This window comes from Lampris incognitus, chromosome 1 (assembly GCF_029633865.1).
Source record: "Lampris incognitus isolate fLamInc1 chromosome 1, fLamInc1.hap2, whole genome shotgun sequence".
NCBI lineage: Eukaryota > Metazoa > Chordata > Actinopteri > Lampriformes > Lampridae > Lampris > Lampris incognitus.
This window is the reverse complement of record NC_079211.1, coordinates 33,428,600-33,442,873: the sequence shown is the minus strand read 5'-3', so window position 1 is coordinate 33,442,873 and position 14,274 is coordinate 33,428,600. Positions and strand designations below refer to the sequence as shown.

General features: G+C 42.4%; 1 protein-coding gene across 5 annotated transcripts in view; it reads left to right on the top strand.

The window, feature by feature from the left end:
* diaph2 (diaphanous-related formin 2) overlaps positions 1-14,274 on the top strand; it is a 621,385-nt gene that overhangs the window by 151,334 nt on the left and 455,777 nt on the right. For all 5 annotated transcript variants that reach the window (XM_056275993.1, XM_056275983.1, XM_056276006.1 and 2 more), the window contains 3 exons: positions 12,746-12,820; positions 12,978-13,047; positions 13,893-14,029. In XM_056275993.1, the coding sequence (XP_056131968.1) occupies positions 12,746-12,820; positions 12,978-13,047; positions 13,893-14,029 (282 nt within the window). The remainder of the gene's footprint in view (positions 1-12,745; positions 12,821-12,977; positions 13,048-13,892; positions 14,030-14,274) is intronic.

Sequence of the window (14,274 nt, the reverse complement as noted above, 5' to 3'; positions counted from 1 at the left end):
GTGCACAATTTAAATGCAACCATTTAAAGAAAGCAGTTCTAATAGATAGAAAGCTACTAGAAAGCCGGTCAAACGTAAAAATAAAAATGGTTCTACTAGAAATCCCACGGCCTAAATGTCATTCTGTACAACAAAGACATGACACTGCTGGGACTAATTACTCATGATGGGTACTTTAAAACATGTCAGTGGAATGCAGTGATTTTTATACTCAATAAAAACAGTTCAAGTCAATAACAACATGTTACACCCTTAAAGCAACATTATGCAGCTTTTTATTTACATTAAAATAACAGCTTCAAAATCATTTTGATGGTACACTGACTTGTAATAGGAATAATGGCGCCTCGTTCATTCCCACTCCGCGCCCCTTGCACTTTGTAACTTGGGTTGAGCGGGTACGATCTCCTGTGAGCGATTTTTTTTTTCTCCTTGCATAGTGAAGGCATGACCCTCCTCCCTACTCTGCCTCTGATTGGCTTACCCTGATGTTCTTTTTTTTTTTTAATTCTCCCCCTTTTGTCTCCCCAATTGTATCTGGCTAATTAACCCACTCTTCCGAGCCATCCTGGTCCCCATTGCTGCTCCACCCCCTCTGCCGAGGCGGGGAGGGCTGCAGACTACCACATGCCTCCTCCGATACATGTGGAGTTGCCAGCTGCTTCTTTTCACCTGACAGTGAGGAGTTTCTCCAGCGGGACGTAGCGCATGGGAGGATCACGCTTTTCCCCTGGTTCCCCCTCCCCCCGGAACAGGCGCCCCGGCCAACCAGAGGAGGCGCCAATGCAGCAACCAGGGCACATACCCACATCCGGCTTCCCACCCGCAGCCACGGCCAATTGTGTTTGTAGGGACACCCGACTAAGCTGGAGGTAACACGGGGATTCAAAACCGGCAATTCCGTGTTGCTAGGCAATGGAATAGACCACTACGCTACCCGGACTTCCCTACCCTAATATTCTTACTCTAACCAATCTCACTCCTCATACGACCAACCAACCCGACCAACAAAGGCAACGAGTACTAGCCAATCAGTCAAGTACTAGTCAAGTCAGCGTACCATCAAAATGATTTTGACGCTGTTATTTTAAGGTAAAAAAAAAAGTTGCATAATGTTGCTTTAATATGTGGAAGTAAGGCATCAGGGGTTGCATTTATGCTAATCTGAATGGTCATTTTTACTAAGTATCAGTCCAGCACATCCCTTAGACAGCTTCTTCTCAACTTTGGAACTGCTGTTTCATTCTGTTATATCAAGAAGAAACACAGGCATCTCTGCAGGAGATTGGAAAACTCAGTACTGTGCATTGTATCAAACCAGGTGATCCTTCCTCTGATCTAGTGCAACACATACAGCCTTACATCCTGCTACTCAAATAATCGGCCTTATCAGTTTGCACTCTCCCAGTTCCTCTCTGGTCTTTCTCCACCCTATGAGTTAAGGCTGTTCAGGAGATAATTAGAAATATCTGGAGTGTTTTGTGCTCCGCAGGGGGTCATTTGGAAGTGTCTGGGGGGCATGGTGAGCTGTCAACCGACTCCAGTCACTACGGCTGATTTAATCCTGTTCCAGGCTTCCATTCTTATTCTCAAATTTTTACTTTGTTTCCCTCTCTCTTCCTATGCATATTAATACAAAATCTTACACACGTGTACACACACACACACACACACACACACACACACACACACACACACACACACACACACACACACACACACACACACACACACACACATGTTGATAATACAAACATGACATCAAGGGAGCCCAATGAACCTACAGTTCCACCAACAGAGAAGTGGAACATTCATTTCTGTAGCTGGGCTGCCAGGTTCTGGCATCCCGCAGAACATCACAAGCCATTACAGGTGCCATGTGTTCCTTTTTAGTGGCACTCATCTCACCTCCCTGTTGCTGGAGGTATACCAGCAGTCACTTTCGCTGGGTGCACCGAGAATATTGTCCTCAGGGTGTGCATTAACCCCACTTCCCCACCCCGACACACACACAAACACACCCACACACACACACACACACACACGCACACACACACACACACACCCTACCCTGGTGCACTGCTGTACAACATCAGTCGGAATTGCACTATAATGAAATATACAGCATTGTCCGGTCTTGAATCATCCATACACATGCATATTGACTATTACCCCCTTTTTGATTCTGCTCTGTCTCTTCGTTCTTTTCATCAATAATAATCATAACTATCTGTTAACAGCCGAGTATTTAAGTATCCAAGTTGGCAGGTAAATAAGGAATTTGGGAATGGTTTTTATTTGATTCACTGTACAAAAAGTAGTATAAGCATAATAAAGGGGACTGATAATAATGAAGAACAGGAATGTACAAATAGAGAGGGTACCTTACTGGGATTTAAGAATGTATGATGCCTTGTGCTTTTTATTAGACCATATGTAATGGAAATATACTTTTAAACTTCTGTTTTATTGTTTATATTTTAATTCCTTTATTTTACTTTTACATGTATTTTTATATTCATATGTGTTACTTATTTTATATTGTATTTTAAGCTTGTGCAGCACTTTGGTTCAACTGTGGTTGTTTTAAATGTGCTATATAAATAAACTTGACCTGACTTGACTTGACTAATGAATAGAGGATGGGGAGAATCTACTAAATCCACCTGGGTAAAGACAATTCACAGGTTGTCCAAATTTAAAAATGGAAAGAGAGTGGTCTTTATATTTATTTAATTCAAACATGTTGTGAAAATGCATTGGTCTTAAAATAAACACTAAAATATATTTGGACATAATCATTCCATCACGGATGTGGAATTATGTGTTGAATTCTATCTTCTATCTTCACGGTCACCTCACAGCAAGAAGGATTTGGGTTCGATTCCCGGGGTAGTCCAACCTTGGGGGTCATCCCGGATCATCCTCTGTGTGGAGTTAGCATGTTATCCCCATGTCTGCATGGGTTTCCTCCGGGTGCTCTGGTGTCCTCCCACAGTCTAAAGACATGTAGGTCAGGTGAATCGGCCATACTAAATTGCCCCTAGGTATGAATGTGTACGTGTGTGCGTCTGTGCGTGTGTATGTGTATGTGTGTGTGTGTTGGCCTGGTGGCCTGTCCAGGGTGTCTCCCCACCTGCTGCCCAATGACTTCTGGGGTAGGCCCAGCGTTCCCGTGACCCTGAGAGCAGGATAAGTGGTTCGGATAATGGATGGATAATGGATTCTATCTTCAGCTCTTGATTTCTCTACATCAGTGTTTCCCAAACTTTTTTTCTGGGGACCCACTTTTAAAAAATGTCAAACCAACATGACCCAGTTCACAATAGGCCTTATCTATAAATCGTGAGGGGAGCGAATTTTTGCATAAATTAACATCCCTGACCATTTTTACTGCCATTTCTGCAACGTCTTATATTATCTTCAATAGGTAAACCAGCCATGTCTGAGAGACATACATTTGATAAATCACAACTTTGTTTTATGCACGTGTTATTGAAAACATATACACATGTTAAATACTTTACAAATGAGACAAAATATGTGCATTTAGGTGGAGTTAACATGCTCTCGTTTTTTCCTCTCATCAGTAAAACAAAGAAAATATACACTCACCTTTCACATTAGATTCAAAATCATAAGTACGATCAGAACTATACAGACATTCAGTACTATCAAAAACATGTTTCTTCTTGAAAGTTTTTTGAAATGTTCATGCCTACTGTCAGAACAATTAGAATTGTGTTTGAGTGCAACTATTTTTACCAAATGGGTCAATCAATCAATTTGAACAGTCAACAATCAGTTCGTTAACCCCATCAGGTCTATTTCATCTCAAATGTCATCAGGCCCATTTTGTGTTATTTACTTTTCCTTAATATTATCTTTTTAGGCCCACTCCTAATATCAAGTCGTGCATTTTACTTACACCTGCTAATGTGATAGGTGGGCCTGCCTGCTTTTTAGCATTACATTTTGGTCCGGTGTACAAGAGGAGAGCGCAAGGCACATACCGGGTGCAGCCTTCGGTCTATTTCTGGTGGAAACCGTGAGTGTGGTAGAAATACCAACAAGCTCTCTCATGTGGCTCAAAGGTGTACTGCAGATATAAACCTTAAATAAAAGACTGGAGGAAATTCTGCAAATTTATTTGGCAACCCAAATAAAATCTCCGACCCAGTCCCTGGGAATGACTGCTCCAGACTCCCATTGTTTCTGTTTGGTTGCTATTGATGTCTCTTTTCAAAGAAGGAATACCAAGTACATAGTAATTATAATTCCTCTGGCTTTTCATTTTTGACCTTTTCCTTGCTTGCTTTACATATCTGGTACAGCATGTACCTACTAGCCATGGGCCACAAACATACTGCAATGTCTGGGAATCTGAAGACATTTGCCATCATCAACTTTGTTGAGTGGAAATGCTTGGAAAACATATGTTAATTACTTTGCCTAAGACAGATAAATCAATGTTTCCCGACTTGCAACAAGTCTTTTCAAAATTGCAAACCTTAGAAACAAGATTCTTATCTGCAGTGTTACTGAGATGAACCATTTTGATCTGCTCCAAGAAAAACAAACAATACTTTTTTTTTGATTCAGTGTTGGAAAAATACTCCTAAATGAGTTCTGTTTCATCTTACTGCTGATCCTGGAATGTCTGTTTCATCCCTCTTGAAACAGATGATGCACCCTGTTAGCCCTCACACGCCCCTGTGCTTTGTATTTCATCCTCAGTAGGGCTACACACCATATAACATGACCTAAACAAACAATCAAAAACCAAGCAAAGCAATAAAACATGCTGTCCTTTATTGCTATTAGGGGCAGTAGTTACAAAGGTCATTCAGACAGGAATTGTTCCTGGACAATATTTGATTATAAAAACAGCTTTTTTTTAGAAGGTCCTCAGTTAAATAGCAACACATTATCATCCCATGGCATCATATTGTAGCGAATTCGGGGAGTAGTCTGGGCACCGTCGCCACAGCCGGAACGCGAACCCTTGTCTCCCGCTCCGCAAGCGACAACGTTAACCAGTCGACTAAAGGGTCCGATCCGTTGGCCAAGGGCTAACGTGTCTACTTATCCATGCGCGTTACACTACCCCCCCCTCCCTCCTCCTTCGGGAAGCGCGCATATCAGCTCCTTTACGCCTCTGGGCGCACGCGCTTCCAATGACTTCACGGTCTAACCATCCCACTTCTGACACCAATGTAGCGAATTTGGGGGGCAGCCAGGGAACCGTCGCCACAGCCGGGCCGCGAACCCGTGTCTCCCGCTCCGCAAGCGACAACGTTAACCAGTCGACTAAAGGGTCCGACCCGTTAGCCAATGGCTAACGTGTCTACTTATCCGTGCACGTTACAATATGTTGACGAGATTGACACAGTTGAAAAACGACTCTACATTGACACAGAGGGTAGGTACCCTTCACTGTCTGTAGAGACGCGGCGGGTGTTTCATAAACTCAGATGTTAAACTTCTGCCTTAATATGTGAATATTGATGAAATACAAGTTAGGTAGTGGTCAAGGCTAGGATTAAGGCTAGGTAGTGGTTAACTCGGCTGGATCTCATACAGACATTAATGAGTTGTCGTTATCACACCCTAATCGCGTGTCTCATACGGATGCTGAAGGCTAATATGTCAGCGCGTTGTCAATACTATATGATGCTGTAAAATGTGAAGGGGCTCTGAATAGACAGCTTTAGATTCTGTGTACGTGAAAGAAAACACATTTCCCGGACTACACGTTTTTCCTGGACTACAAGTTGCACAGGAGTACACGTTGCACTCAGCAAAAACGTGTTTTTACGAGGAAAAAAAACACACAAGTCGCTGCGGTGTATAACTCATTTATATTGTAACGTGCATGGATAAGAAGATACGCTGGCCGCTGGCTGGCGGGTCTGGCCCTTTAGTCGAGCGGTTAGCGATGTCTCCTGCGGTACGGGCGATACGGGTACGCTTCCCGGCCGCGGCAGTTCCTGTGGTTGCGTTGTCCCCCGAATTCGCTACAATATGTTGGTACACAAATGATGCGCGGGTCAGGGTTTTTTAATACCCGCACCCACCCGACCCGTTGTGAAAGCCAATCTGCATCGCCCGACCCGCTAAAATATGCGTTAATTAACTACTTGAACCCGACCTGACCCCCAAAAATCTAAAGTTAGCCAAGTCAGTCTCTAAACGCTTCGCTCAGCTAGATTGGTAGGCGGAGATCGCCGATAGTCTGGTATCGCGAGACTAGACCAGGCTAGTAAAGTGAGCTGTGTTGCGCTATTTCAGTTTGGGCTGTTTGCCCTGCATAATACAGTGATTGCAAGGCATAGCCTGCTGTATCTTAGCCTCATAGCGTCTGGGCGAGGCTACTAAATGGACAGACGAATTGTTCCGAACCGTGTTCTTTATTACTGAATAGCAGCAAAACAAGTAACCTATCATTAAAGACGTGAACTCTGTCTCTCTCTTTCTCTATCGCTCAAACACACACACACACACACACGCACACACACACACACACACACACACACAAAACACTCACAAAAGCTTACCCGAACCTATCCAAACCGCGCATCACCATGGTACAGTATTAAACAGTGCCATCTAGTGGCCGTATTTGAAATGCAGCGTATTCGTTTCACAAATTGCATTGTGTCCATAGCTTTAGGGAAAAAAAGCATCGAGTTATAGTCCGGGAAATGCAATGCTGGATACAAACATATACCGGATAAAATGATATCAACTAACATGATTGGATTTGACTATTGTTCTGATTAGCTTGGTAGTTTGGTTATTTTTTTTAGGAATGTAGTATTAAACAGCAAAGATCCTTAATTCATTATTCAGGTGAATTCAATATTTGATTAGTAATTTTGTATATTGAAAATGACGTATTTGATACCTTTTTTTGCTGGCATTCAATGTACTTTTGTTCTGTAGTTGTCCCTCTATATGCAAATTTCCATTGATGCCAGCGGGGTCTGTCATGCCCACTAGACATTCAAATGTAATAACACACACACAGGAAATGTCGCGAGTCTGCCATGAATGTAAAAGAAGAAGGAGGAACTTGCATGTCAAATGCAATAGTCATTCAAATGCGCAAAGCTTAACATCACCCCTTGTTGAATTAGATTTAATTGAATATTTGATTTGGCTTGATATGCGGCTCATTATTACTGTGTCAGATGACATTGCTCATTGTGTTCTTTCTCCAAAACATGCACACAATTTCCAAATTATCTTGCTGGTGTAAAAAAAAAAATATGCGACTGTTAAAAAAAGTGACCTGCACGTGTTAATTTTGAATAGAATGGTGGACTTTGCATTACGAAAATATACTATTGTGCCCACCAGGTGATGCCACCAAAACTGAAGAAATTAAGGATAACAACTTTAGCATTATGTACTTTCTATTCCAGTGATTTCAGTGCATTTTTAATTAACACAGCTTCATATTTAAAAGGGTGAACCTCCAAGCAAATGCGGTGGCATGGCATGGGAGAGAGAATGGGTTGTCTAGTATTCCGAAGGTTGCTGGTTCAATCTCCGGCTCCTCCAGAGAACATGTCAAAGTGTCCTTGAGCAAGACATTGAAGCCCTAAGTGTTGCTGATGAGCAGGTTGGTGCCTTGCATGGCAGCCTCCACCATCAGTGTATGAAAGTGTGTGTGTGAATGGGTGAATGTGAGGCATACACTCTGAGGCACTTTGCGTTGTCGGTAGACAAGCTACTACTACTTTCGGCTGATCCCATTATTGGTCGCCACAACAGATCATCCATTTCCATCTCTTCCTGTCCTCTGCATCTTCCTTTGTCACACCAGCCACCTGCATGTCCTCTCACCACATCCATAAACCTCCTCTTTGGCCTTCCTTTTTTCCTCTTCCCTGGCAGCTCCATATTCAGCATCCTTCTCCCAATGTACCCAGCATCTGTCCTCCACACATGTCCAAGCCATCTCAATCTTGCCTCTCTTGCTTTGTCTCCAAACCATCCAATCTGAGCTGTCCCTCTAATATACTCGTTCCTAATCCTGTCCTTCTTTGTCACTCCCAATGAAAATCTTAGCATCTTCACCTAAGCCAGCTCCAGCTCCGCCTCCTGTCTTTTCGTCAGTGCCACTGTCTCCAAACCATATAACATAGCTGGTCTCACAACCATCTTGTAAACCTTCCCTTTAACTCTTGCTGGTACCCTTCTGTCGCAAATCACCCCTGACACTCTTTTCCACCCACTCCACCCTCCCTGCACTCTTTTCTTCACCTCTCTTCTGCACTTCTCGTTACTTTGGACAGTCAATCCCAGGTATTTAAATACACCTTCGTCACCTCTACTCCTGTTATCCTCACCATTCTGCTTTCCTCCCTCTCATATAAACACAGTTCGTTTACCATTTACCATTTGTGCAGCTTTGTTCAAGGCCAAAATGTTGACAGCATAATGTCGTAGCTGGTCCCACGTGGAATGCTGTCACAATGAAGGGGTCAACAATGACATGAATGGGACAGTGACATCACTAGCTTATGAAACACTAAGGAAATGAATGCTTTCGTACAGGAGCCTTCAAGGAGCCCTCATGCAATAATAATAAAGGTCTGTGGTCTGAAAACCATGTCCACACAAGTTGTGATAACACAGGATCAATGATCAGTCAGACAGAAAGACTGAGAATATGTAAGCCTCAGCGATGAAAGATTCGAGTGAGTCAGTTACCGTCGCTGGTAATGCACAGAACTCTTTTCATGCTGTGCTGACATTTCCTGTGCCAAGCGTGTCTGCAAAAAATTTGATTAACTCAGCGCTGTAATTTTTTTCCCCCACATTCTTAGTCTACATGTCTCATTTTCTGTCCTAGGCATTGCTGTATAACTGTTAGTGCACCTTTGAGCAAGGTGCAGTGGTGAAACCCTGCTTTGCACCAAGGATGCCACACCTGGCTGTGTTTGTGCCCTGAACACGCTGGTAAAAAGCCTGCGTACATTCTTGTCAATAGAGGGATTTGCAAAGAATCAAATGTTCTATTAATATAAACACTGTCAGTAATATGGCCATTGATGTACTATTATGATGTATTTTGTACAAGCGTGTTAATTTTATTAATTCTAAAGCACCTTGAATTACATTATCAAAACAAATTGGGTTACACAAAGGCGGAGTGGATTTTGGATTGATTAGTTGATTTTCTGATTAATGAATGTTGTCTATTACAAGTTTTCTCAAAGCAGTTTAGATGTTCATACATATGTACAAAGCTTCATACTCACTACATCCAATGTGCCATGTGATAGACAGACTGACAGGCTTCTTAGTGGTAGAAATCTTCATCTTGCTGTGGAAAAAAATTCGGCAATGCTGAATTCAAAGAAAAGCTTCTTTTACTTTTTTCTTTTCTTTTTTTATGACTGAGATATTCAAATGTGAACACTGACAGATAGGTTCACACTGCTTATCAGCATTGTGAACAACACCAACATATTGCTTATGTTTTCACACTTTTGAACTACCCCATGCAAAACAAAATATATTTATTTCATAGCACTTAACATTGCTTTAACATAATTGTGTCAAACCAGCAGAAATAATGCACATAAAAAAATTGCCTTCCCAAGACAGACCATGAATTTTTCATTTTGCCTGAGGAATATACATGATTGCGGAAAGTAACACAATTTGGTGGTACTTAACTGGAGGATTATAGCCATCAATATTGCATGAACAAATTCTTTCCCAAGTTAATGAAATCTTTGGATGCATGCCCACATTCTGAAGGAGAGGCTGATAAGAACAGGATCCTATCTGTTGCACGTGCATCTTTGATTCTCTAGATTACTAGATTGGTGGACGGCGGAGATGGCCACCTTAAATTCAGATTTAAGCTCAAGTGTTACCTCAGTAGTGCAAATTTGGCTGACTTGTTTCGGAGGCTATGAAGCTATGTATATTAAAATGTTATAGATGAATTAAATGACAATACATTTGTATATGATCATTCCTGATTTAGATCTATTTTGGTATCAGTATGGAAGGTGAAATAACTTGTACTCCTTTTTTTTTCCTCCCCCCTTTTTCTCCCAAATTGAATTTTTGGCAAATTACCCCGCTCTTCTGAGCCATCCCGGTCGCTGCTCCACCCCCCCTGCTGATCCGGGGAGGGCTGCATACTACCACATGCCTCCTCCGATACATGTGGAGTCGCTAGCCGCTTCTTTTCACCTGACAGTGAGGAGTTTCGTCAGGGGGACATAGCACGTGAGAGGATCACGCTATTCCCCCAGTTCCCCCTCCCCCCTGAACAGGCGCCCCGACTGACCAGAGGGGGCGCTAGTGCAGCCCACATCCGGCTTCCCACCCGCAGACACGGCCAATTGTGTCTCTAGGGAGGCCCGACCAAGCCAGACGTAACACAGGGATTCAAACTGGCAATCCCCATATTGGTAGGCAATGGACTAGACCGCCACGCCACCAGGACGCCCAGTAACTGGTCCTCCTCATATTATATGAAACTGGACAATAATTTAGAAAAGGTTGTATGGTCGCTGAAAGCCTCCTGGAAATGATCCATCAGTGAATACCATTTTGTTATCTTTGCCGCTCACAAACATGTTGATGTTTCTCTTACAAACAGTGCGTGAGGCCACACAGTATTCCCAAGAATCTCATGCTGCAAAAGTTCCACCAGTGCTATAATAGAAATACCTGCCTGCAAATATTGGTTCTGTTTTCCACTTTCAGAGGACTGGCATTACAGTCATGGATGAGAAACATAAACAAAGATTTGTGGATTTACTGAATTGTGCTCCCTCAACCATAGTGCCTCCATCCTGTTTGTTGCACCAGTCTCTCATTTGCTCTTAGCACCTTCATATTGCAAATACATAAACAGCAGGGTGAATTTAATAAGCCAGTTGTCTCTCAACCTCCCATGGCACTACTGTCTCCTTGCCGTGGGCAACAAAATGCACTTTCAGGCCGTGAGGGGTGCAGTTTTTAACTCTTTTATAGCTGTGCACTGCCAAAGTTTATCACAGTAAGAGAAATCATCACAGTAAGCAATACTTAAAAATAGTAATCAACAAAAACATTTGAATTTATTTTATTTCGTGTATTTTCTTACAATTGCCACATCCTGTTGTTATATTGAGAAAGAATGTCATCTGTAAAATGTTGACTCTTTTTCTGGGATCCCCCCCCAATTGTATCTGGCCAATTACCCCACTCTTCCAAGCCGTCCCGGTCGCTGCTCCACCCCCTCCGCTGATCCGGGGAGGCCTGCAGACTACCACATGTCTCCTCCGATACATGTGGAGTCGCTAGCCGCTTCTTTTCACCTGAAGGTGAGGAGTTTCGCCAGGGGGACGTAGCACATGGGAGGATCACGCTATTCCCCCAGGTCCCCCTTCCTCCCAAACAGGCACCCCGACCGACCAGAGGAGGCACTAGTGCAGCGACCAGGACACATACCCACATCCGACTTCCCACCTGCAGACACAGCCAATTGTGTATGTAGGGACGCCTGTCCAAGCTGGAGGTAACACGGAGATTCGAACCAGCGAGCCCTGTGTTGGTAGGCAACAGAATAGACTGCTGTGCCATCCGGACAGCCATAATTTTGACTCTTTTGTTTCCTTTTCGAAACTGTTGTTTGTGCGCATTGAGACATCGCAAATCAAATTGTGAAAGGAAAGTGCCGAATGCTCCAGCTGGAAGACCCACTGTAAACATACGGTGATAAATGTACAACATTATGCTGTTTTGTTTTCATAACAAAGCTGATCATCACTGTCCTGCACAGTAAATGATAATAAGTTGCAAATTGGCTCTACTTGTCTGCTAATGAATTTTGAGTAATGGTAGTTGGGGGCGTTGTAATGCTTGCTAACTTCATCATAGATAAGAGGAATACCTCAACCTCAGCATCACCAGTTGCCTTGGGCTAATGCATCTCATCTCTAATCAGGGGTCTCCCCCGACTTATCCAGTCAATACAAATGACTTTAATACACATGGCAATATTGTGTTGAATCACTGTCGGAAAAAAAGCGAGATGAATCATTGACTTGTGGCTGGTTAATAGAAATTGCCCCATGTATTTTGCGCCGCTGACAGGCAGGGTGCTGAAAACAAGTAATGCTAATGACATAATCTAGCGGTGATCAGACGGTCCCTCCACCCTCCGCTTGCCTCCTTCCCTTCTCGGCACAGACAAACTGGCTCATCTGCACTGGATCATTTGCTCTCTCCTGATACGCTGCGGTTTATAGCCAATTATCTCTCGCGATTCATTATCGATTACAGTGTTATCTTTCTCGCATTGCTTAATCTTTTGGCACAGGAACATAGCAGCTCACGGGGGGCCTGGATGCAAACTGCTAGGCCACAGGAACACTCTCTAAGATGAATGGGTGTTCATTTGTTTGTAAATGGGCACTGTTTAAATTTGTTTCAAATGGTAGCATTTGATATCAGAGCTTCTGAATTGCATCTCTCTCAATTAGGGGTAAAAAACAAAAGAGGAATAAATCCTTAGAGTAAGTGCAGTCAATTTCCTCCTGGTGGGTGTTCAGCCAGTGATATTTGTCCGAATGACTGATTTCCTTACAAGACAAATACAATAATGGTTTGTTGTTTGTGCATCCTTTGAGTCCACATGCTGTACAGTAGGCCGACTGAGTAATGCGAATATTGACCAAATATTGTGTTTCTCTGTTATCTATTGTGTCTGTGACCCTCTCTCTAGCTGGGTGAATAACTTTGGTCATGAGGGTCTTAGCCTGCTTTTGGATGCACTGGAGAGGCTGCTGGACAAGAAACAGTGAGTGATCTCCTGAGATAAGGCCATATCTTATATCATTATATTATATTATATTATATTATATAAGTACATTATATTATTTTCATCATATTATTATCATTATATCTTATATTTTTTCTAATTTCTTTTTTTTTTCATTTTCTTTTTTTTTTTCCAGACAAGATAATATTGATAAAAGGAACCAACACAAGCTAATCCAGTGCTTGAAAGCCTTCATGAACAATAAGGTTTGTATGAATTGGTGGAGAAGGAGGCATGTACCGTAGATAATCAGGCAGTGGTACTTGATTCAATGTGTTCATGTAAGTCCATTGTAAAATTACATCATTTCAATGTGGTCCTGTGTTGTAATCTCAATTCATTGCAAAATGGTGCAGAAGGAGAGCACCTTTACAAGAGCCTGGGCTTCTTTTGTCACAGAAATATTACATTCATGATCATTATGATGTGATCATTACCAGAAAAGGTAGGAATAGGGCTGGGCCCATAAACCCAATCTTTTTTGCACCATGTGCAATCTTAAAAAAGACTGATTGCTTGAAATCTGCATAGCCAGAATTTTAAACTTAGCTTGAATGTAGTATCTGACAAGTAGGGTAATGGGATAGTAAAAAAAAAAAAATGCTAATTTCCCATTTTCAGCCCTCCTGTCTTCCATCTTTTTTAATTATTCTTTTTTGGTCAGGCCTGACTCATTTCTCAAAAGTAGCACATTTCAAGGATAGATGAACTATTGATATTGCTACCCTTTAACTCAATCTCCCCATGTGGTCATCTCTACCCATTGCATGCATTGCAGGGACATTCAGAGGTAGAGAGAGGAGGACTATAAGTATTTGTCCCCATAGTCCTGTCCTGAATTGGATTAATTCATCATCGTCTCCGTTTTTCCCATGGCCCCATTGTCCCTCTTTAAAGAGAATTAAGGCTAACTATAACTTACATAGTGATTTTTTTGTGTAATTCATTTTTTAACTTAAAGTGAAGGTTCTCCATGAATGCAAATGCTCTCATTAATTTATACCCAATGGACTTTTCCTCTCTCCTAACTTTTTCCTTCCACTTCTTACAGTATGGACTGCAAAGGATTCTGGGAGACGAGCGGAGCCTTTTGCTGCTTGCACGTGCGATTGACCCGAAACAGACCAACATGATGACAGAGATCGTCAAAATCCTCTCAGCAGTTTGCATCATAGGAGAGGAAAACATGTGAGTTCAGTCGGCCATACTTAACGAGTCTGCATGCCTGCCAGTTCACTATTGTCCTTTGTTTTTGTTGCATATCTTACATTTCTTCTGCATTTAGAGTAGTAGAGTAGAGTAAACTTTATTGTCCCCGAGGGGAAATTTGTCTTGGGCACAGTGCTACGGTCTGTTGCTTCACATGAAAAAACATTGCAAAAACATGAGAAGCGTTTGACACGATGCTAGACAGTTGCTTCATATAAAAACAT